The 24,290-nt window shown below is 46.4% G+C and overlaps 1 protein-coding gene across 4 annotated transcripts; it reads right to left on the bottom strand.

Annotated features, from left to right (window-relative positions):
• Positions 1–855: 855 nt before the first annotated feature.
• Positions 856–22,510, bottom strand: LOC127555819 (anoctamin-7-like). Of its 4 annotated transcripts, none has more exons than XR_007952295.1 (23): positions 22,224–22,509; positions 19,910–20,015; positions 19,217–19,368; positions 18,519–18,626; positions 18,243–18,379; positions 16,954–17,011; positions 16,746–16,856; positions 16,396–16,561; positions 16,223–16,313; positions 16,018–16,114; positions 14,811–14,954; positions 8,930–9,067; positions 8,628–8,726; positions 7,938–8,040; positions 5,534–5,645; positions 4,870–4,924; positions 4,189–4,286; positions 3,917–4,053; positions 3,419–3,624; positions 2,747–2,892; positions 2,561–2,651; positions 1,729–1,805; positions 856–1,350 (listed from the first exon to the last, which is right to left on the bottom strand). XR_007952295.1 is itself a non-coding variant. In XM_051988456.1 (23 exons), exons 1-23 carry the CDS (start codon positions 22,338–22,340, stop codon positions 1,309–1,311), a joined length of 2,649 nt encoding a protein of 882 aa, XP_051844416.1. In that variant the 5' UTR covers positions 22,341–22,506; the 3' UTR covers positions 856–1,308. The 4 variants fall into 4 exon arrangements, 2 of the variants coding, with proteins under 2 accessions (XP_051844416.1, XP_051844417.1); XM_051988456.1 differs by having other exon boundaries at positions 1,729–1,863; positions 22,224–22,506; XR_007952296.1 differs by lacking the exon at positions 2,561–2,651 and having other exon boundaries at positions 1,729–1,863; positions 22,224–22,510.
• Between the last annotated feature and the right edge of the window lie 1,780 nt (positions 22,511–24,290).

The following is a 24,290-nucleotide window of genomic DNA, read 5'->3' as shown; positions in this document are numbered from 1 at the left end:
AGGAGGTCACAGGAGGAACTTTCCCGGAAGCGGCTGGATGGGAACCCCACCAGCGAGGACACAGGGCTCATCCATGTTTAAGGATCCTTGGGGGCAGGCAGCAGGCCTGGGGTCCACAGACCTGAAGGTCCCGGGCCTGAGGCAGCCTGGGGGCAGCAGCCGTGTCCGGCCAGTGGGCACATGCTAGTTCTGCTCCTTGCTGAGGCAAACTGCCTCCTTCCATCCCACTCCTAGAATGTGAGGACTGTCCATGTTGACCTCCAGCCGCCTCTCCAGCTTTCTCTAGCTCTTGTCATCTCATCCTTCAGGGATCGGGGGGATGGAGCCTCGAGGCTGAGGATTTCCCACCTCACACTCCTGCTGACTCCCCCTCCCAGGAGGTCCCAGGGAGTGCCTGTTCCCTGCCCCCCACCTGAGCCCCCACCTTAGGGTGCAGGGCAGCCCGTCACAAGACAGAGGGTGGGAGAGGCAAGGACCACCGGGTAGGATTCTCTTAAGACAGATGCCATGGCCCTCTAAGCAGGAAAGGGTCAAACATCTGTCTTCTCTCTTCCAGAGACACCATCTTTTGCCTCAGTGGATACAGCAATAGGTCTGGAGTCAGAGAGATTTGTCTTTCAAAGTTCACTGCCCTGGGACGCTTCCTAGCTGGGTGACCCTGGGCAGGTCACTTAACTCTGTTTGCCTCTGTTTGCCTCACTTTCCTCAGTTTGCCAAAGAAATGGCAAACATTCCAATATCTTTACCCAAAAACCCCCAAGTGGGGTCAGACATGACTGGACAACCTCCCACTCCCAATTAAATACGGGACCCAGATATTCACACTGCCTCCTCCCCATCACACCAGCCGCACAGTCCAGCTCACAGTTGCTATTTATTGGTAATTCTGTACAGAGTGGCCCATGCCAGGGGAGGACAAAGGGCATGCTGGGCTGATGGGCTTAAGGGCAGCCACGGGCTTCTCTTCAGGACCCAGAAAGGGGGAAGGGGAGATAGAGGGGTCAACATAACCCCCAACTCTGGAAATTCAGCAGTTCTGGGCATTGGAAGCCATTGGGACACAGGCTATCCATTCATCCTTTTACTTGGTCATGCATTCATTCAATCACTTATTCATTCAACAAACTACTATCCATCTCCTCGTGCTTGGGTGGGGAAATAAAAAGATTAGATACAAAGGTCAGGAGAGGGTTTAGGGGATGAGGAAATACGGCAGCAGAGACTTCTTTTAGCCCCTTCCACAGTTTCTGAGGTCTCCTCCCGAGGCCGGTGCATTCGATGCCCTCCTGGAACATGGCTTCCTCGCTCTCAGTGCACCCTCTTACGGGGGCTGAGGGGACAGGTGCCCTGCTGCAGTGGGGAAAGGAGGAAGCTCCCTTAGCAGAGGGGATGGGGCTACCCAAAGGGCAGAGTTTCAGGCCCCTATTCTGCTGCCCCTCTGATCGCCATCTGTAAAATGGGGGAGATGAACCAAGTGATCTCATGAGTCCCATCCACCCTTAATGCCATGACTCCATTGTCAGGTCCACCAGTGGACAGAGCACGGGATTTGGAGACGTTAGCCCATTAGTCTCCTTTTGACTTGTGGGATGGAGACAAGTCCCCGAGCCAGCTTCCTTCTCTAAAATGAGGGGGGAGCACAGATGATCTCTATGGTTCCCGGGATCTACGGCCAAAGGGCAGAGGGATTTGGGGGGCAGAGGCCTGCCGGAGCTGGGGGGCCCTCACCGAGAACAGGGCATCCTGGTTATCAGCCAGCGCCTGCTTGGCCAGGTAACGCTCTCGTTTCACCTGCAGCGCGAGGTCTGCGGGCACGTCAGGCACCAGCCAGGCGATGAGCCGAAGGAAGAAAAAGACGACGTGCTGTCAGAGACACAGACACAGAGGGATCAGGGAGATGCGAGGAAGGAAGGGGCTGGGGAAGGGAGGGAGAGGGAACCGCAGATGCCTGGGTTCTGCCAGCAGCTCTCTGCCCAGGGACGGAGCAGGGCTCAAATGCTTGGCATGGAAAGGCAGAGACAAGGGGAGGAGAGAAAAGAAACCGGGCTTCTGAGTCAGGAGAGACTTGAATTCAAGTCTGGATTCAGCTTTGGCTATGTAACCCTGAGCAAGTCTCAGAGCCTTGGTTTTCTCATATGTAAAATGGGAACAATAATAATCCCATGATAGAGTTTATTGGATAAAGGTAAGATAAGCAGTCTGTAAACTTTAAAATGTTGAGAATTGGGAAGTATTATTATTTTTATTCATAGCTACAGACCTAGATCTAGGAAGAGACCACAAAAGGTCCCCTGGTCCTCTTATTTTATCAATAAGGAATCTGAGGATCAGGCTGACACTATCTGCCTCAGTTTCCCTTTCTGAAAATGAGGAGATTGAGCTGGTTGGCTCTTTTATCTCTAGATCTCAAATACGCATTTTATCTCAACTTCATCATTCAGAACCCGTTAGTCTGGTAGGAGCCCAGAGGTAGTAACTGGGGAGAGGGGTGAGAAGGAAGATGATGAGAATAAGAAGGGTCAGCTCTTCAGCTCAGGAGGCGTGACCCAAAAGGTCCTACCTCAAAAGCCAGGATGAAACCCAATCTCACAGCCAGCAGTTTCCAGTAGAAGAGGGTAAAGTCCCCCGTTTCATCCCGGAAGGCCTTGTATCTGGGGTCAGCAAGGGAGGGAATGGGATACAACCCAGGCACCTAATATACCCATGCCCCTGGTTTCTGCCCCTCCACCCTGCTTCACCCCCAGACCTGCAGGGAGTGTGGTTGCCGTGGGCCAGGTAGGTGCGGGGTGCCTGAGCCAGGGTGAAGTTGACATAACCCTGCAGATGACTATGGTACTCATACTGGTACAGGAGACGGGGCAGGAAGTCCGAGGTGAAGGCAATGAGAAAGGCCTAGGGAACAAAAAAGTTGGTCACAGGGGAGAGATATCTTTGGGGTCCCCCATTTCTATCAGTCCATTTTTGTTTTTCTACCTTTCTTCTCTTAGTCTCCAGAGGAGAGTTCCAGCCCTCTGTTGCTTGGTTCCCAATCTCTAGTCTCCTTTTTCTGATCTCCGAGACTGATTTCCCATCTCCAAATTCCATTTTGGATTCTTAGTTTCTGATTCCTGGGCTTTGATCTGATCCCCAGTCCCTCATCTGCTCTCAGAGCTGCCAATCATTTACCCCTCATTTCTGCTCCCCAGTTCTGGAGCTCCTACTTTTGACCTCTCATCTCCAATCTCCCAGCTTCAATCCTGATTCCTAACTTTGGATCACCAATAAATGTTCTTCTGCCCTGAGGCCCTGATTTCTAGATCTGACCCTGGAATTTGAGTTCTGAACCCCGAATCTCAGAGCTCGGCCTCCTGATTGTCACTTTTCTGCTCTGATTCTTAATCCCTACTCCCCGCCTCCCCTGCCCCCAACCCTGGCTCACATTGACAATGACTGAGAGATGGGCCATGGTCTCCAGGATGAGCAGCCAGACGCCGATGCCCTGCGCCCGCTCGGCCACGGGCCGCCGATACTCACACACAAACTTGTGGGCATCTAAGCGGATCTCCACCCAGTTGTTCAGAAGTGCGAAGAGAGGTGCCAGGGGGAAGGCAGCCACAAAGATGGTGATGAAACCGAACTGCAGCACTGCAGGGCACAGGGAGGCTGATGGTTAGATCTCTCCTTGACCGGCATTCTCATTAGAATGTAAGCTTTTTGCAAGCAAAAGCTTTTTTATTCTTTGCTTTAGTTTCCCTAATACAGTGCCTGGAACAGAGCAGTAAATATTTGTTGATTTGATTCCTTGGTCTTGCAGGTGCTGGGTTTGTGGGAGCTGGAGTCCCAAGTCTTCCCTGTTGAGAACTGCCCAGTCTACTAGTTCTTCAATTGAATCCCACCTCTCCCAGTGTGAGAACTTCCTGGGGTGTGGCCCACTCACCCATCTCTAGGTATTCCTCAAATAGTCCTTCACACTCAATGAGTTCATAGTCATCTTCCCAGCGGCGGGGATCATGCCCCATTTGGGCTCCCCACAGCCCTGCCAATTGTCGCTTCTGCCACCAGGCTTTGATCTTCCTATGAACATGGAGGATGGAAGAAGGAAGGACTAAGGGCTAGGGAACCATGATGGCCCCAAGGGCTGGATCCCACGTCTCCAGGCTCCACATGGTTGGTGCCCCCCGACCCACTCAGTGCCCACTGGAAACTCACGGCAAGACAAATTCCTCCACATTGTTGGCCAGCTGTTTGCCCACCATGATGATAAACAATTGTTGAGCTAATTCAATGAGGCAGCCACCAGGTCCACACTGTGGGTAGGGAGAGAAGCTCCATAAACCCATGCCCTCAGGGCACAGGAAGGGGCAGTGCCATCCTCCCACACTTTACAGGTGGAAATGGCCATTATCACTTTCTCATATCTCTTGGCAGGAGACACATTCATTCATTCAAAAGGCATTTAAAAGTCCCTCCTAAACAAGAGACTGTAGCTTGGTAGAACACTTGGCTTTGAGTCCTGCCTCTGACACCAATTTGCTAATTCACTCTGGACAAAATACCGAACCTCCCAGAGTCTCGGGCAGTGCCCATCTGCATTGATGGAGTGACTTTCCTCACAAGGAGTTCCCCACACTTGATTAAAACACAGCTCTAGAACACCACCATCACCATAAAATGTGGAGATCACAAAGACCAAAATGGAATGGGTCCGCTCTCAAAGAGCTTACATCGGGTTGAGAGGAAACAGTTCATGTTACCTTCTGTCTTCTGTCCTTTCTTTATGGATACTGGCCCTGACAAGAGGCAATCCACAGAAGCTGCAGAGGTCAGGGGAAGCATGCAGGGTCAGGGCAAAGGGGCCCTCCTAGGCCTGCTTGCCCAAGAGGTACTCACGTCCTCATTTCTCATGCCCAGCAGGGTGCCATATTGTCCAGGATAGCCCACAAATCTGCAAGGACCAAACCATCAATTGGACTTGCTGGCCAACACCACCCCAAAGTCTATTCACAACAGGCCAAGAATTCATAAAATTTAAGTTGGAAGAGCCCTTAGAACATAGAATGTCAGAGCTGGGAGGACATTTAGAACACAGGATGTCAGAGCTGGGAGGGCCCTTAGAACACAGCATGTTAGAACTGGGAGGGCCTTTAGAACCCAGGAGGTCAAAGCTGGGAGGGAGCTTAGAACCCAGAATGTCAAAGCAGGGAGGGAGCTTAGAATGCGGGATGTCAGAGCTGGAAGGGCCCTTAGAACCCAGGAGGTCAGAGCTGGGTGGACAGGATGTCAGCTGGACAAGTTGGCTTATATACCTTAAGAAATTCTCAAGAACTTATTAGAATAACTAGCATTTATACAGCACTTTAAGGTTTCCAAAGTGTTTTACAGATGTTAATTCATTTGATCCTCACAACAACTCTGGGAAGTAGGTGCTATTATTGTCTCCTTTTTTTCAGATGAGTTCTTTAAGCAAAAGTGACGGAACTTGCCCAGGCTCCCGTAACTACTAAGTGGCTGAGACCACATGTGAGATTCAGGTCCAGCTGCCACAGCTACTCACCTGCCTTTGAAGAAGGCCACGTAGAAGGGGGAGGAGTAGAAATTGACAAACTGGAAGATGAAGACTTTAAAAGTGAAAGCATCTTCATGAAGGGTCTGGGTCCGGTGCATCTCTAGGGATTTGTGGGGAAGGGACTTTGTTGAATGGAAGTATGCTAAAGATAATCAGAGGTTCAGCTGGGGAGGAACCAAGCCCACCCCTAACATGGTCCACCTTTCCTGCTTTGCTTAGCCCCCCCAATAATAATCAAAGCAGTTTCTGGCTTGCTTTCCCTTCCCTACTTTAGGAACTCTCCGGAGTATTTCATAACCCTATGGGCTCTCTCAAGAGAGGCAAAGTTTGCCTCAGAATCTCAGATTTGAAAAAGGCCTTAGAGATCATCCATACCCACCTTTACTTGAATTAGAAGCTGCAGGTCCCTCCCTTCCCCAATCTATGACATACAGGACAAGTGGTCACCATCTTCTGCTTGAAGATCTCCCATGAAGGAAATTTAGTAATAGAGTAGTGGAGGCCCAGGACTGGGACTTGGGCAGAAATCTCATTTGATACTGACAAACCCCTCTGGGTCTGATTTCCTCAGCTGTCAAATGAGGGGTTTGGATTCGATGCCTTTGCTCCTATGACATCCCAAGTTAGCAGCCCTAAATGCTAGCAAGTTTTCCTCATGTGGATGCTATATTTATCTTTCCTCCATAGATTCTAGCTCTTCCTTCTGGTACCAAACAGGTATGACCTATTGCTATTCCAATATGTCAGATTTGAACTCTCGATTCCAAGGCTAGATCTCTCGCTACTATATTGTGCTGTCTCTCCAAGACCTGGCCTGGCACAAAACAGGCATTCAATAAATGTTTGTTGATTGACTGCATGATTTTAGGGCACATTGATTGGAGTGTAGTATTTGGAATGAAATCCAATAATCCTTCGGCCTGGTCAGGACCCATTTGCAGTCCGGGATTCACTTCTGGGCATCCTATTTGTCAAGGACATTCATAAGAAGGAGCATGTCCAGAAAAATCCATGATAGGGAAGGGACTATAAACTGTGCCATTCGAAACACTATTTTGCTGTAAGAATGATAAAGAGAATGGTTTCAGAAAATCCGGGAAAGACTCTTATGAACTGATGCAAAGCAAAGGGAGCAGAACTAAAGAAACAATGTGTACAATAATAGCCACATTGTAAAGATAATCCACCCTGAAAGACTGGAGGATCCCCCACAATTCCAGAGGACTCATGATGAAACATACTATCAATCTCCAGATAGAGAATAGGTGGATTGAGAGTACAAACTGAAACAGTTTCTTATTTTTTTCTTTTTTGACTTTAACATGGCTAATGGGGGGGATTTGTTTTGCACAACTACCCATATTTATAAGTTTTGTTTTTATTTTTCTTACTTCCTCAGTAGATAGAGAATTAAAAGAAGAAAAGGAAGAAAACTCAGAACTGAAAAAAGATAAAAATAAATTTTAAGAAATTATTTTTAATAGACTATATCAATTGCAGCCTGGTTAAAGAAACTTGAGCTGTTTAACCTAGAGAAAAGATGTGAAAGGGATATGAGTGACTAAAGGTAGTTTTGTAGAAAAGAAACTAACTCTGCTCTGCTTGACCCCAGAGGGCATAAGTAGGAGGGATAGATGGAAACTACAGAAAGATAGATTTAGCTTTCTAGAAGGTAAAATTTAGAAAGAGTTAGTTCTCTATAATAATTACAGTTGATCACCAGGCCTGAAGTCAGGAGGACCTGAATTCAAATCTGATCTCAGACACAACACTTCCTGGCTGTGTGACCTTGCAGGAGTCACTTAACCCCAATTGCCTCGGGGGGGGGGGGAACAATTATAATTGTCCTAAAGTATTATGAATAAGCTGTCTTTGGGAGGTTGCTGCAAAATAACTAGTCATTACAAGTGGAACATTTGTTGCACAATATTTGTTACAAGAGAGTCAAGACCAATGTTCAAATCCTGCCTCTGACTCTTAACCTCAGTGAACCTTGGAGACACAGAAGGGGTGCATTCTCCTCTGGTGAAGGGAGTTCCCACTCCAGGAAGCCCCAAATAGGACAAAATCAAAGTTCATAAGATCACAGATTGAGTTAGAAGAGATCCTGAAAATGATCTACTTCTACCCCCTCAATTTACAGATGAGGAAACTGAAACCCAGACTTGTCCCCAAATCACACAGAGCCAAGATCTGAACTTGGGTCCCTTAGCTTTACTGGAAGACTTCAAGCAAAACCTGCTGCCCTTTTGTCAGGTACATTCCTATTTAGGTAGAGTCTAGGAGGTTTTCCAAATCTGAGACTACGCACGTGTGTGCTTTGTGATCACAATGACCAGATGCCCCAAAGTCCCCCCATGGCCCATTCTGGCCCTGCTGCAGCCGTACTGACCCCATCTGGTGAGCTGCTCCGCTAGCGAGGTGTACACCTTTCCCATCAGGAGAATCAACACAAGGTTGAGGAAGGTACTGCTGATGTTGGCAATGTTGCCAGCCTGCAAAGCAGTCACTGCCTGGTTACCTGGGACTTCCTGTCCTTCCCTGCCCAGGGCCCACCCACACAGCCCATACCCCCGTGCTTCCTCATCTCCCTCCAGTAGCTTGGTCCTCACTGCTCATGTGCAGAGCCCACCAAACACCAGGGAACAGGATTTAGAGAGGTGTCTCCATGAGGCACCAGGGAATAGATGAAAGGATTGTATCTGGAAGAGACTTTAGAACAAAATGTCAGAGCTAGGAGGGCATTAGAACACAGAATGTCAGAACTGGGAGGGACCTAGAACACATAAATAGAATATTTGGTAAGAGGGTCCTTAGAATAGAGAATTATCAGGCATGTATGGGAACTTTTAAGATTGTCCTATCCAGCCCCTTTATTTTTTCAGAGGAGTAACCTGTGGACCAGAGAAGAAAAATTACTCTTCCAACATGATCCAGCAAGTAAGCAGCAGAGCCAGGATTTCCGATCTTTGATTTTTCCACCACATGATCTACCTGGAAGTCGGTTGTGGAAACAGGAGGCAGAGCGTAAAGAAGGACAGCGGTCTCACCATGTCTTCCCAGCTCTGCAACACGTACTCACCTGGGTCATGAGCACAGGGTTGCCCGTATGGAACATCACAATACTGACAATGCCTCGGTACATGATGACGGATACCAGGAAGATCATCACCACACACAGCTGTGGGGCCAGAAACATGGGAGAGTCAGTACCTGGGAAATGCCTGCTCAGATTTGGGGTGGGTCCTGGCCCAGGAAAGGCCACCCAACACCCTCTTCACATTGTCGATCAGGCCTCTGATGCTTTTCCTTCCATCCTTCCCCCTCTGGCCCTTCCCAACTTGAGGCCATCCCATGCTTTCCTCCCATCTCCCAGCTCCTCACCATGATGAGAATGGCCATGGATCCAGTGACCATCCGGGAGAGGCGGGCTTTTGGGGGGAAATAAGGCTCCTTTAGCCCAGTCACAGGGTTCTGAGCCATTTGAGGTGCCATCGCTGCAAACTCTGGGCGGGGACGTTCCTGTCGATGATAAAAAACAGGGCAGGGATTAGCTAACTGGCTTGGCATCTTGATGTAGCCTAGGAATAGCCAACATGAACGAAGAAATGATACAGAGGGAAAACTGGGGGTTTTGAGGCTCAGAACCCAAAAGCCCTGAGGCTGCTGGGAATTGCAGCTTTTATTGTTTCCTCCATTGGAATACCTTTCCATGTCCAAATTCTCCCATCCTCAGACATCGCTTCCCCCTGGATGCCTTCTCTGATTTGCTTGTTCACATATTCTCTCTTCTCTGATCTCCTATTTTGATCTTCTACCCATTTGGGGAACAGACAGAAATGCAAGCAGCATGAGATTTGACATCCAAAGGGAAGGCAAGAAAGAAATAAGTCTTCATATAGCATCTACTATGTGCCATGCACTGTGCTACATGGTTTTTATAAATATTGTCTCATTTGATCTTCACAACAACAAGAATAATCCTGCAAAATGGGTGATGTTGTTATTCCCATTCTACAGTTGAGGAAACTGAGGCAGCAAAGGTTAAGAGATTTTCCCAGAGTCACACAGCTGGTAAATGTCTGAGATAGATTTGAACTCAAGTCTTCCTGACTCCAGGCTCAGTATTTTGTCTAAGCTACTAGCCATCTTTTAAAAAGTCTAGATTCAAATCTTCACTCTGCCACACACAACCTGTATGACATTGGGCAAATCTCTTGATTTCTCTCACTCTAAACCCACAGTTCCATGATTCTTGTTATTACTACCATTATCTTTTTTTCGTCTTTTTTTTTTTTGGTGAAGTTCAGATAGAAATGGACCAAGGATAAGTTATTGTTTTGCCATTACTCTTTTATAGTTTAGATTCTTCAAACTATGGCTCAGGTGAATAAAATCTTGTATTTCATAATTAAATAAGAGTATTGAGACATAAATCATCTTTGGAAGACTCCTGGAACAACTCCAGAAGTGAGCAGAATGTTGGGCTTGATCTGTACCCCTTCCCGTCCCCACATGGCTTTGATTTGTTCTTACTAGGTCTCTACATTGTGAAAGTCTTACATTCTATGAGTTTGGAGATTATGAGTATTTGGTATGTCAATGCTTATTCAAGTTTCCATGTGTCAATGCAATAGCTGGGCAGTCATGACTAACAGTTTCTGTCTAGAATGATGTTCCTGTTTCAATATTTTGTTCTTTTCCTATTTTGCAGAGAAGCTAGATTTGATGTCATCATTCCTTGCAATGACTGTTCTGTCATCATATGAATGGCGGGAGTGCTTTCAGTTTCTTATTTTATCTTAAATGTTTTGTGTGTATGTGGCCATATGAGTAGGCAGGAATTTTCTTCAAGAATTCTCTATCTTGGAATGTGGGAAAACTGGGACACTGATGCATTGTTGGTGGAGTTGTGAACCGAAGCAATCATTCTGGAGACCAATTTGGAACTATGTCCAAAGGTCTATTAAATTGTGCACATTCTTTGATCCAGCAGAGTTGGGCTTATATCCCAAAGAGATCTTAAAGAAGGGAAAGGGACCTCACATGTGCAAAAATCTTTGTGGCAACCCTTTTTGTAGTGGCCAGAAACTAGAAACTGAGTGAATGCCCATCAATTGGAGAATGGCTGAATAAATTGTGATACATGAATGTTATGCAATATTATTTTTCTGTAAGAAATGATCAGTAGGATATTTCAGAAAGGCCTGGAGAGACTTACATGAACTGATGCTGAGAGAAGTGAGCAGGAAAACAATGTACATGACAGCAGCAAGATTATACAATGATCAATTCTGATGAATGTGGCTCTTTTCAACAATGAGATGATTCAGGCCACTTCCAATGGCCTTGAGAGCTATCTACACCCAGAGAGAGGACTGTTGAGTATGAATCATAACATAGTACTTTCACTCTTTTTGTCGTTTGTTTGCTTTATGTCTTCTTTCTCATTTTTTTTCTTTTTGATCTGATTTTTCTTGTGCAGCATGATAATTGAGAAAATATGTATAGAAGAATTACACATGTTTAACCTATATTGGATTACTTGGCATCTAGGAGAAGGGGGTAGAGGGAAAGGAGGAGAAAAATTTGGAACGCAAAATTTTGCAAGGGTAAATGTTGAAAATTATCCATGTATATGTTTTGAAAGTAAAAAGTTTTAATAAAAATATTTTAAAAAGAATTCTCTCTCCTGCCCCAGTTCTACCACAGCTTTAAAAGAAATTAATATACTTAGAATAAAAAAAAAACCTTGACTGACAAAAAAAGAAAGAGTGTATGTTCCATATTTAACCTATATCTAAGATTACTTGCTATCTTGGGGAAGGAGGGAAGGAGAAAAATTTGGAATACAGTCTTAAAAAACAAATATTGAAAACTATCCTTACATACATTTGGAAGATAAAATACTATTGAAAGTTTTTTCCCCCTTAGGCAATTGGGGTTAAGTGAACTTGCCCAGGGTCACACAACTAGGAAATAATAAGTGTCTGTGGTCAAATTTGAACTCAGATCCTCCTGACTTCAGGACTGGTATTCTTCACTGTGCCATCTAGCTGCGCCCCAAAAAAGGTTTTTTAAAAAGGCTTCTCTCTACTTTATTATCAACATTGATCAATTGTGTTGTATATTTAATTGTTTATTTTCTTTTTTGCATTATTTGGAATCTTTGTGTTGCCTTAACTCTGGGACTTTTACTTTTAATTATTGATTATGGATGTTGATAACTTATTATATACTTTTACTTTCTGAAATTCACTTTTGGGATGCCTTTTTTGGGGATGTTCACATTTTCCAGAGCACATAGGTATTGATGTAATATTTTAGTATCTTCCTATAGATCTCCAATATTTTTCTTAAGTCAATTCTGCCATAGTAGTATTTGACCCACACGATTAGGAGTATTTCTAGATCACTCCACTCGTCTTCCTCTTCTGGCAATGGTCAAAGCACATTTGAACATAGGTCCTCTCTCAAACATAATGGGAACATGTGTTCTTTTGTGAAAGAGCAGATCCAACGTTTCTGAATCCCTCCTTTTTGGTATAATTGGTCAATTAGCTGGCTTCATGCTATGCAACTCAAAAGGGGCTTTTTGAAATTTCAGCTCCTCTACTTTTCAAAATCATTATGGACATCAACATTATTTTTACCATCACTTTTGTCATCACTTTGTACTTCTAGAATCTGTGGTAGGGAGAGATTTTAATGCCCTCAAGTTCTTCTGTTTCTCCCTCTTCTGATTTAAGAATTTTCTCAATTTCTGTTTATTTGTTTGTTTTTTTAATCTAATCTAGATTAAAGCAAGAAGTGACTCCTCAAGAATTCCTGCATTGTTGTATGCAATCTTACATCCCATAATTGGGAGCCGAGAATACTACTGAGCAAAAGAAGAAGGAATCCCTTGCTGATGGCTGGTAAGATTTGCCTCCAGTTTCATCAATGACATAATGTAGACCATAATAAGAGTGTTTATATCCCTAGTCTACTTCATGTGTACTTGTGGTTCTGGCCACTTTCCTGCTCAGTGCAGTCCAGGCTGAAGCTTATAGGTGATGTGTTTGGTAAATTTCTGATGTGATCACGTGTGTCTCACCATCTTGAAAGGGTATCATTACTTGGCTGTCGAGCTGATCATCACAAGGGTTTTGAGAGAGGCCGATCTGTATTCCTAGGCCATTCTGTCTGTTTCTTAGTTTCATAGGAACAGACTCTTGGACCACTGAACTCAATCAGTGCTATCACCAGATCCCAACTGGGCAACATTCAGATTTCTGCCAAGATTTCCCCGCTACCATGGTACACTATATCCTGCATAACTATTTGCATATGGCTTCCCCCTGAGAGAAGGGACTGTCTTTTACCATACTTCTTATTCTCATCACAAAGAACAGTGTCTGGTACATAGTTGGTGCTTAGTAAATGCTTGTTAACTTGGACTGGGCACAGAGTATTTGTTATACATCACCCTGGCTGTGCTGGCTCTTGTTTTGCTCATCTCTGACTCAGGACATGGATGTTGGGTTAGCACTTTTAGAAGGGTATTATTTTTATTATTGTTATTGTTGTTCTTGTCATTATCTTATTCTCTTTCTTTTCAGTGAGGTCCCGAGAGAAAAGGTCTTGGGACAAATGACTGTCCTATTAATATTCTTTTATATTATACAAAATAAATAAAACATAAGTGAAAATAAATAAAAAGAACAGTTTTACAGGTTAATAAATATATTGGGAGGGGGCACAACTAGGTGGTGCAATGGAGAGAGCACCAGCCTTGAAGTCAGGAGAACCTGAGTTGAAATCTTGTCTCAGACACTTAACACTTCTTAGTTGTGTGACTCTAAGCAAGGCACTTAACCCTAAATGCCTCAGTAAAAAAATAAAATAAAATAAAATTTAAAATAATAATAAATAAATAAATAGGGATGGCTCCCTGCAGGCATCCTTGGGGCAATTCCAATAGCAGCCAGAACATTGGATGTGGTAATGTACCATATCCCATTGCCACATTCAGTCAATTGGCCAATCAACATTTATTAAGCACCTACTATGTACCAGGCACTATGCTTAAAAACCAGATATGTAAATGTGAAAAAGAAAGTCCCTGCCCTCAAAGAGCTTATAATCTAATGAAGTGAGATGATAACACACAAAAGGAAGCAGAAGAGGGAGAGGGGAAGGTACCCTGCTTGGGAGTATGATGGAGTCGATTCCAAAGGAATATAGCCATTTTGATCTATATATTCTGAAAGCTTTTTCTTCTAAATATCTTACAGATTATGAGTATTTAGATTGGCAACATCTACTAAAAAATTGTTCTTGAGGTTTTTGTGGAGCAATGTCATGTCAGGGTAATCGGAATCAGTAGTTCTGTTTGTGTTGGAACTTTGGGCTTTCAGTACGACTCATTGGCCGAGTTCTCCAGAATATATCAAGGTCTATGTGTCGAATGTCTGTTCATGAAAGAGTGAGCTTTTGAGGCATAATTCTAGCTGCCTGATCATCTCTTCTTAGATATTCATTAACACTAAATTTTTACAGCCAGGGGTGATGACATCTTTCAGTTTCTATCGTCTCTTTACAAAGTTGACATTGAACATGAAGATCAGTCTTCTTAAGGAGAACCTTTCCTTAATTTCTGCTGGCAACGACTCAATTGCTATCAAAAACCGCTCCGTGTCCAGAAGCGAGACCACATGACTCAGGCATTTTTTCAATTCTACACTTTCACTTGGTGTCTACGGAGGGCTTTTGGATTCTATGCCTGGATTGTAGCCATCCAATTTATCCATTTAATATAGACTGATTTAACTCTGATGTCTTCAATTGGTCTCCCCTGATGTGGGTTTCTTGAAGTCAAAGACTGTGTCTAATTCTTAGGAACATAGGAATTAGAAGTGAAATGGAGCTGGACATCAATTACTCCAATGCAATCAGTTATTTGATTGGGTGGTGGAGGAGATAAGGGACACAGCTATTAAGTAAAAGTTCTCCAGATGCTCTGAGCTATTAGGCCATACTGTCCTCTCTGAATTCCCCACAGTCCCTAGCACAGAGTCTTAGCATAGTAGACCTTGGTCCATTATTGTAATCTGATCATTGGAAACTACAAAGAATTGGGAGGAATGGGATATCTGGGGGAAAGGACCTCTGAGAAGTGGAAAAATGGGGACCTGGCTAACCTGGGCTAGGGTAAACTTGAGGTTGGGTCTTATCAAAAAAGGGCCTGGGAAGGACCCCGGGTGGGGAAATAGGGAAAAGTCACCTCCTCCTCCTGAAAGTCTGAGCAGTCCCAGTGATGGGCCAGTGTGGCGTTCTTCCTCCTCCAGTGCTCCAGGAAGGCCATGGCCCAGAAAGACATGAAGATGCTGAAGAAGACAGTCCCTGGATTGTCAAAGAGGTAGCCCAGCTACAGGGGGGAAGAACAAGAGAGCGGAGATGGGTCTGGGACCCTAGTACTCTTGGCTTATTGATCATAGAATCTTAGATCTAGAGCCAGAGGGGATCTTGGTGGCCATAGAGTCCAATCCCCTCATTTTTTCAGATAAAGCACAGAAAGGGGAAAGACCTAAGTCTTTTATATGGTACTTCAAGGTTTTTCCCAACACTTTATATGTTATGTCATATGATCCTCACATGACCCTAAGAAGCTCTATTGTCATCTGTATTTTGCAGGTAAGGGAACTGAGTCTAAAAGAAATTAATCCAGTGCTAATGAACTAATAACTTAGCTAGGATTTGAACTCATATCTTTCCCAATAAAATGAAAATGACCTTTGCCTTCAAAGAATTTAGAGTCTATGGATTTTATACACAAAGAAACACAAAACACCAAATGCTTTGGGAGGTGGCAGGAAATAGTAACAACTGGGGCAATCATAAAAGGCATCTCATAAAAGGTTTCACTTGAACAGGTCCTTAAATAGAGTCGGGAATACCAAGAAGAGATGGGGAGGAGCGAGAGCATCCCAGGCACGGAAGACCATGTGCACAAGAGAACAGTCAGGACACAAAATGCTGTCTCCTCTGGGAAACAGGTTGGGATGCATAGTGCATGAGGTGAGGAGATAGGAAATTAGTCTGGAAAGAAATGTTAAAACTAGATTGCAAAGGACTTGGGGTGCCAAAAAGAGAGACTTTTACTTTATCATAGCAACAGGAAGCCATTCAAGCTTCTTGATCAGGAAAGCAAATGGGAAGAAAAAAAGAAAATTAATATTTAAAAAAGCCCTTAAGTGTTTAAACAAGCCCATACTCCATTGGGGGAAACAGTACATTCAGGGGCAGGGCAGATGGAAGGCTGTGGCTATCCTAAGAGTGTAAGTGGCAAGGGGGTTACATAATCAGACCTGTACTTAATTTAGTATTATCAGCTTATTAGCCACATGGAGAATGGTTTGGGAAACAGAAAGTCTAATATCTGAGTACTCTGAGCTCAGCTGGATCAAACCCTCGATACCTCTCTGGCTCACCTTGGCCATGGGGCAGATCTCCGAAATGTTCCAGGTGGCACAGGTAGCACAGAGTGGACACATGACAAAGGTGCCCCCACTGCTGCAGATCTCTTCCCTGAAGGCAGAAGCTGAGGGTGGCCGAAATGCCACCTTTCCCTCTCCCCTCCCGCCCAGTTCCCAGGTGCCTGTCTGGACACTCTGGGTGTGCCCTGTAGACACTCACGCAGGGGTATTGGTGCCCATAGTGAGAAGACCTGAGAGGAAAACCAAGGTGCCCACGATGGCAGCGGGCAGCAGCCAGGCAGTGTAGAAGCCTGGAAGGACAGGGAACAGGGGGATAAGAGCCTGACCAGCACCTATCCAGGAACCCGGCCCCTGACCCTAGGACCACCTTACCCAGCCAGGCAAAGTAGATAGCCACCTTCTCCCCAAAATACTCGCGCACATGGTCTAGAGGCTGGTATTTGTGCCAACAGCACCAGCGTGCCCAGTAGGCAAACAGCAACTGTCGAGGGTTCAAGTCTGCTCCAGGTACATGATAGCCAGGAAGCTCAAAGGGGCCCTGGGAAGGAAGAGAAGGGGATTGGAGGGGGGCCACTACCTTCAGTAATGCCATTTTATATCTGGATGGCACTTTCAAAGCTGGGAAGGTTTCTATGCCTTCTGGGCATCTGATGCCAGGAGGAGGGATGTCAGACCCCCAAACCTTCCCCAGGGAGGCATCCAACACATCCCAGAGCTTGTACCTCGTGCAGTGGGAAGGCAGCAGCGTAGGCCCCCTCAGCCAGCAGGCGGGCAATGCCCATCTCGGCGTGTTTCCGCTTCCCGTACACTGTGCGTGCTAGGATCTCTGCCACCTGCAGAGGGAGGGGCCCGTCGTGCCCAGCTGTACAGTGGGGAGGGCCTGCACCTCCTCAGCACCCACTCCCTTCTGCCCAACGGGCAGCCACTCACCACACGGTGTCTCTGGGTGCTGGAGAAGTAGGAATCTGGAGAGTCACTGCCTAGAAACCTGCAGGGGCGACAGAACCCAAGGTGTCACAGCCCTGACATTCAAGATCAGGGCTCCATCCATAATGACAGAATAAACCCAGATCCAACCCGGTGGAAGCTGATCCAAGGGGAGGGGCGAGAGCCAGTCTGCCCAAGCTGGCAAACAGAAGCTCGAACTCTCTTACTGTCTCCAGTCCAACTAACCTAGGTGGCAGCCCAGGTTCCTGTATGTCCCACTGAACTCTCCCACAGGAGCTCTCTGGGCTGGAGGGCATCCCTTCCTCACCTCTGCTCCCAGAACCCTTGCTGTTCAGTCAGTTCAGTCATGGCCAGCTCTTTGTGACCCCAATGTTCTTGGCCATTTCCTTTCCCAGCTCATTTCACATAGGAGGAAACTGAGACAAATGAGGAGTGACTTGCCCAGAGTTACACAGATAGTGTCTGAAGCTGGACTTGAAGAGGAAACTAAGACAAACAGGGTAAAGTGATTGGCCAGGATCACACAGCCAGGAAGTGTCTGAGGCAGGCTTTGAACTCAAGAAGAGGACTTTAGGCCCAGCACTTTATCCACTTCCCGACTCACAGAATCCTTAGCTTTCTTCAAAGAACATGACCTTTCTTACACACTCTTCTCCGGAGCCCCCAGTTGTTAGAATTCTGTCCCTTTCAGAATTACTTTGTATTATTCTTTATTTTTACTGATCTTTGTACTTGTTATATTGATTCCCCCCTCTTCAGTACAATAAGCTTTTATTAAGTCAAACCATAAGCATTTATTAAGTACCTACTATGTGCTAGATAATGAGGATTCAAAAACAAACATGGAAGAGAAAGATATTTACTACTAGTAGTTGGTGCCTAGTAAATATCTGTAGCTGGATGGCTCAATGGGTAGGGCACTGATCCTCGAGTCAGGAGGATGTGAGTTCAAATCCAACCTCAGACATGTAACACTTCTTAGCTGTGTGACTCTGGGTAAATCACTGAACCCCAATTGCCTCAGGAAAAAAATTAGCATGGTAATGAAAGAGCTCACTGTCACAAGGGGAAGCTATATTCCATTTAATTGAACAGATATTTACTAGGCACCAACTGTATGCAAAGCCCCCTCTGGGTGTTTGACAGCAGGCTGCTTGAAAGAGCTGCTTTCTGGAGCCTCTTCTGCCGGCTGCTTCGTGAGGGGTGGGGTAGTTTGGGAGTGGGAGACAGTGACTGGAGGGGGCTGAGGTGGAGAAGAGGCTCCTACTCACTTGCCGAGCTTGGACTTGCGGAAGGCACAGGTGTAGAAATCCAGGGGCTTGTTGGGTACGTGCTGTTGCAGGGGATTGGGGAGGCGGAGCTGACGCAGGATCTCGGCTGATCCGTTGGTGTCCGGATTGGGCTGGACCTGTGGGGAGCCTTTCCCGGTCCCTCTCAACAGCCCCCCAGGAGGCGGCGGAGGCAGAGCTCCCCCGCGGCCCCCCGCCCATCCAGGGCTGGCAGCCGGCCCCCAGGAAGCCCCAGACCTGCCCACGCCCACAGCCCACCTGGAGCGGTGCCCGCATGCACAGGTCCTCGGCGTAGTAAATCAGCACCTCCCAGGGGGCGCTCAGCTTCAGGTAGTGCACTGCCCTCTGCTCCCCGGGGGTCTCCTCCTAGGTACATGGGGAGAGTCAGAGAAGCCCAGACCCCCCAATCCTCATCAGGGGCCTGTCTGCGCTCACACCATGCTCTGATCTAAGAGCTGGAGCCTGGAGATACCGAAGGAGGAACCCTGGTCGGGAGGAGGGAAGGAGGAACCCTGGTCGGGAGATGGGAGCAACGACCCTCAGACCAGAGCTGCGAGGAGGAATTATTGGGCACAATTTCTCCTGGAGCTGGGAAAATACCCCAAAGGCTGAGGGAATCGAGCTGGGTGGTCTGGGGGGGAGCTGGGGTCCTGACAGTGGGGGGAGAGGAGTAGCACGGAGCAGGGCCGAGGGTTCCCCGGGAGGAGGGTGCCCCACCATGTTGGCACCCTGGCAGCAAGGCTCCAGCCCAGTTTACATTGTCAGAACTGGGACGAGCCTTAGAACATTCAGTCCAAACAACTCGTCCTTCAGAGGAAGGGCCTGGGCCCCGAGAAAGGAAGCAATAAGGCACCTGGTGACTCACTGGGCATCCCAGCGGGTGAAGAGCGGAAGGAAAGGCCACGTGCCCACGAATTACCTTCAGGACCCTTCCCAGAAGGCCTGTTCTTGCTCACCTCCTCCAGGAGCAGCCCCGCTGCCTGCAGATTTCTCTGGAACTTCTGCCGCCATCTGTGATGCTGGAGCCTCTGCCGTTCAGTCCTGGTGAGCCCCACCAGGGCCCCCCTCCCGGGGAGCCACAGCTTCTCCTCCCACACAAGCACAAAGTCTGTTGGGAGGAGTCCCTCAGTGGACACCTCCTCTCCACGTCCCGCTCCCCAGCTCTCGCACCGTCCGTCCTTGGGCATTCGCTCTGGACCCCCTGTGGCTTCTGCCTCAGTTTCCTTATCTGCTACCTGTGAGGGTCTGGCCTGGGATTTCTCTGAGGGTCTCTGCTCTTTCCTTTCTACCTTCTATTATGTTCCTCTTTCCTCTCTTAACCTTCTCTTCAGAATGCTCCCCTCCCCCTCTCTATTGGAGAAGGCCATAAACATCCGTTCAGTGAGAGGGAAAAAACTCAAAAATCATCGTCTTTCAGCCTAAAAACGTTAGGAAATAGGATCGGAGTGTAATTGTTCAAATATGAGGCAATAGCATGAAGCATGAGGATGGGATTGGATTTAAGGAACCACTTCCCATGCCAGGTGTTTGTGCAGGGCTGGGTGGAGAAGTAAGGTGGCTTAAAAGTCCTTCCGGAGACAGAGCCATGGGTGAAATTACCCCTAGCATCTCTAAAGGGCTGGTTCATCTCCCTCTCACCAACTTCTCACCGATCTTGGTCTTCCGATCTCGGAAATAGTTGCCCCTGGAGTCTGGAGAGGGGGTCCGGGAATAGGGGCTGCAGATGGGGTCATCCTCCTCCTCTTGCTGCCACTCCTGGGGAGGGAGGGATTGATAGGAGCTAGAGATGCAGCCTGTACTATAGTGTGCCCAGCTCCACCTCCAGCCCCAGCTGTGCCCGCCCCTCCCTCCCACCCACCCTCCTACTGCCTGCTAACTATAGAGCCTCAAACAATGGAACTGCTGTCAGGGATCTAAGAGAAAGCACCCCTCAAAACCCCACTCCTTCTCCCCTCTAAATTTCCTCACCCTTAAGCCCTTTCCCCTTTAACTTTCCTCTCCAAAGTCATCTCTTCCAGCTCTTAATTCCCTAAGGGCTATGAGGGAGTCCCTCATTCCCAACTCCTCCCAGTCATTTCATTTCTCTCCCAAATCTCATCTCTCAACTCCCTCCTCATTTCCCCCTGATCTCCAAGAATTAGATCTAAAAGGGAATCCAAATCTTGCCAAGAATCTTCAATAAGCCTTCGCTAGAAGACTTCCATTAATGGGAACTCTTTCCATCCCAAGAGAGCTCACGCCAGTTTGGGGGGCTCCAATAGTTAAGAAGTTTCTCTTTACATTAAGTCTAAATCCTCCTGGCAAAACCCCCAGGAAACTATTCATTCAAAGTAGGTTTAAGATTCAACAGAAGTCTCAGATCTAAAGATCAATTATTTTCCAGCCACAGATACTCAATGATGAAGTTGGGGTAGAGCTTTATATTTAATCCTATTATATTTTATCATAAACTCCACATTCTTCCCCCCAAAATAAAAGTTATTTTTTCATCTTAGTTTGCTTCTATCCTGGAGAGATCTTTGACAAATCTATTCTGTCTGCTAATGTTTTTAACTCTCCCTCCCACCTCTGTGTCTTCAGCAAATCTGAAGAGCCCATCATCTATATCTTTATCGGAGTCACTGGTAAAGAAGAAGCGACCCAGAGCCGAGCACTGGAGCACCCCACTGGAGACCTCCTTCCGAGTTGGTAGAACTTAGTAGGGCATTTAGTCCTACTAAATTTTCTTACAATATAGTAAACTCTACATTCTTCTCCTAAAATTAAAGTTATTTTTTCATCTTAGTTTGCTTCTACCTTGGAGAGATCTTTTGAAAATCTAAACTGTCTGCTAATGTTTTTAACTCTCCCTCCCATCTCTGTGTCTAGAAAATCTGAAGAGCCAGAAGAAGCAACACTAGCTGAGCACCGGAGAACTCACTGGAGACCTCCTTCCAAGTTGAAACTATTCTTTGGAACACGTCACCATTTCCAATCATTTCCAAATTCCCCTGTGACCCTCCTGATATCTTCCATCAGGATAGCATGAGAGACTTTCAAATATTTTGCTGAAACCCTGGTAAATGATAGCTAACCTTGCCAAAAAAAGGCAATCAGCTTTTGGTATGACCTGATTTTGACGGATGGATGAATTTTGCCAAGTCTTTTATCATGTGCCAGATGTTATGTTAGGTCTTGGGGATTAAAAAAAAAAAGTTCCTGCCTTCAAGGAGATTCCATTCTAATGGGGGAGACATTGCATAGAGATGAAGGTGGTCAGAGACCTCTTTGCCTAGAGTATATGAAATCAGGTTCACTTTTAGCAATTAGTGCTTCCTTTCCCATATGGCCTCCTATCATCCTTTTAATATTCTTTTCTAGAATTTTGCCACAAATTGAATCCAAAGTCATCAGGTTATAGTTTGTAGGTTCCATTCTCTCCCCTTTCTGAAAATCAGGACATTCACCTTCCTCTGTCCCTCCCCCATCTCTTCTGTCTTCCAAACATAATAATAATAATAGCTAAAATTTTATAGTACTTACTATGTGTCATGTCAGATGTGATTATGGGTCATAATTCTTATCTCATTTGATCGTTGTTCCCGGTTCAACAATTACCTCCTTTATCTCCTTTAGTGGTTGATCTCATTCTGCCCCCTCCACTCTGTCCTCTCCCCATCCCTACTCAACAACTTCTCCCATACCCCTCACAATAAAGTCTCCCTCTTACCAGTACCCCACCCCCCAGACTTTCACTACTTCCATTTCTTCTCAGACCTCCTGAATCTCTCAGTCCTCTCCACTCCCTACTCTTTCTTCTCCTACTGGGATTCATGTGAAAAGGGGACCTCTAGACCCCTCCCTGGCCATGGAGACCTCAACTCCCCACTCCAGACTCTGGTAGAGTGCTTCCAGGGTGAAGGGTATGGTGCTAAATTTTCAAAGGCAGAGCCTAATCAGGCTCACTCTGGGAACAGTACTCACTTTGGCAGCAGTGCGGTGTACCCCATTCTGTAGAGCTCCCCTAGAGAGATGGGCTGGTCCTTGCTCCAGATCAAGTAGCAAGTGGACATCCTGCTTCCTGGACCCCTTCTTCATCATCCTGCTGACAGAAGGACCAGCAGCCTCTGACACTCCCCAAACCGAGAAGAGAAAAGGGGACTCGGGGACTGGAGCTCAAAAAACTGTACTTCTCAGTTTAGCAGCATCCCTGGGAACAGGAGGGAGGGAACAGGGAGGATGCAACACCGTATTTCCTCACATCCTAGCAACCATGGAGCTCCTAAGGGGAGGGCGCCATTACAGAAGGGGTCCCTAGGAGTCATCAATAATAACAGCTCGTGTTTATTATATAACATGGCACAGAGCTCTTTTCTCACAACACCTCTGCCAAGGGGAGTGGAAGTATTCCTTTAAATAACTCTTTTACAGAGGAAGAAGGTCTCCACCAAGGTCATCAGCTGGGAACTGGCATTACTAGGCTTAAGACCCATCTTCTGGCCCCAGGTACAGAGTTCTTTCCCTATGCCATCCTGGAAAAGAAGTGATATTAGAGGGGTGAGGGCCAGGAGCATTGAGAAGATTAGACCATCTGTCTAATGGAAGGGAGGGTACCACAGAATCTTCCACGGTGCAGGGAAAGGTGCCCCCCCCACCAGAGTTCTAGGTCATCTGTAACATATATTATGTGACCTTAAAAAAATCATTTCCTTTTTCTTGGCCTCAGTTCCCTTTCTTGGCCTCAGTTCCCTTCCCTGTAAAATGAGGTGGTTACAAAGAAACAAATTTAGGTTTAGTATCAGGAGAAACTCCTTCCTAACAATTGTTCATTTGTTCAGTCGGGTCTGGCTCTTTGTGACCCTGTTTGGGATTTTCTTGGCAGAGATACTGGAATGGCTTGCCACTTCCTTCTCCAGCTCATTCTACAGATGTGGAAACTGAGGCAAACAATAGCTCTCTGAGATCTTCCTCATCCAGGCCAGGTACTCAATGTACTATGGCATTACCTAGCTAACCAATAATTAAAGCTGTCCAAAAAGGGAATAGACTAAGGAGGTAATGGGTTCCCTTTGTTGGACATGGCCATTCTTCAACTTAGAATAGAAATTCCTTTCAGTTTGGGTCAGACTAGCTGGTCACAGAAGTCCCTCCCTGAGTGCTAGGTAGTGCAATGGAGAGAGTGCCCAACCTGAAGTCAAGAAGACTCCTCGTTTTGAGTTTAAATACTAGCTGTATGATTCTGGACAAGTCACTTAACCCCGTATTGCCTCAGTTTCCTCATCTATCAAATGAACTCAAGAAGAAAATGGCAAACTGCTTAAGTATCTCTACCAAGACAACCCCCAAATATGGTCACAAAGAGTCCCACATGACTCAAACAAAATGTCCTTCCCATTTCTAAATTCTTTGAGTAGCCGAGTTCTAGGGGGTTCGCCTACCTCTCTCATTCTGTTCGAAAGGCTCTTGCTACTCTGACTTCTGCTATTACACCTAGACCCATGAAGAAACTAGGGCATTGGGGATCTTCCAAGGAAGGGTTAGCAGAGGAGGTACACAGCACTTTTCTGGGCTCCCCAGTTGGCTGGAGCTTTGGTACTCCCCATGTCACTCCTGCTCAGGAGGGATGCATCCCCTAACCTCCATAGAACACTTGTCTGTGGTGTCCTCCCCTAGCAGGGCCTCCCTGAGAAGATGAGACCCCTTTCTAGATGGAACCGAGCAGTTAAAGGACCCTGGTCCCCCAGCGAGGACCTGTCAGATGGTCACAGATGCTGGCTTACATTGACATGAGGCATTTGGTTTGGAACTACAGAGGAGGTCTCAAGGTCCCCAAGATGCGGGTTCTCGATCCTGTCTCTGGGCCACTGAAGAGTGGTTTCCCCTCATCCCCAAGGAGAAAAAAGGCAAAGGACCCAGTGAATCAGTAAAGATGAAGCAGGGGTTCAAAGGCTTTGTCACTACTGGTTTCAGGGGCATCAATTTAAGAGATGGAAAACTGGGAGAAATTTGAGTCCAATCTCTTCACTTTGCAAGTAAGAAAACTGGGATCCA

This window comes from Antechinus flavipes, chromosome 3 (assembly GCF_016432865.1).
Source record: "Antechinus flavipes isolate AdamAnt ecotype Samford, QLD, Australia chromosome 3, AdamAnt_v2, whole genome shotgun sequence".
Taxonomy (NCBI): domain Eukaryota; kingdom Metazoa; phylum Chordata; class Mammalia; order Dasyuromorphia; family Dasyuridae; genus Antechinus; species Antechinus flavipes.
The sequence above is the reverse complement of the archived record's forward strand: the minus strand, read 5'-3'. Positions and strand labels throughout refer to the sequence as shown.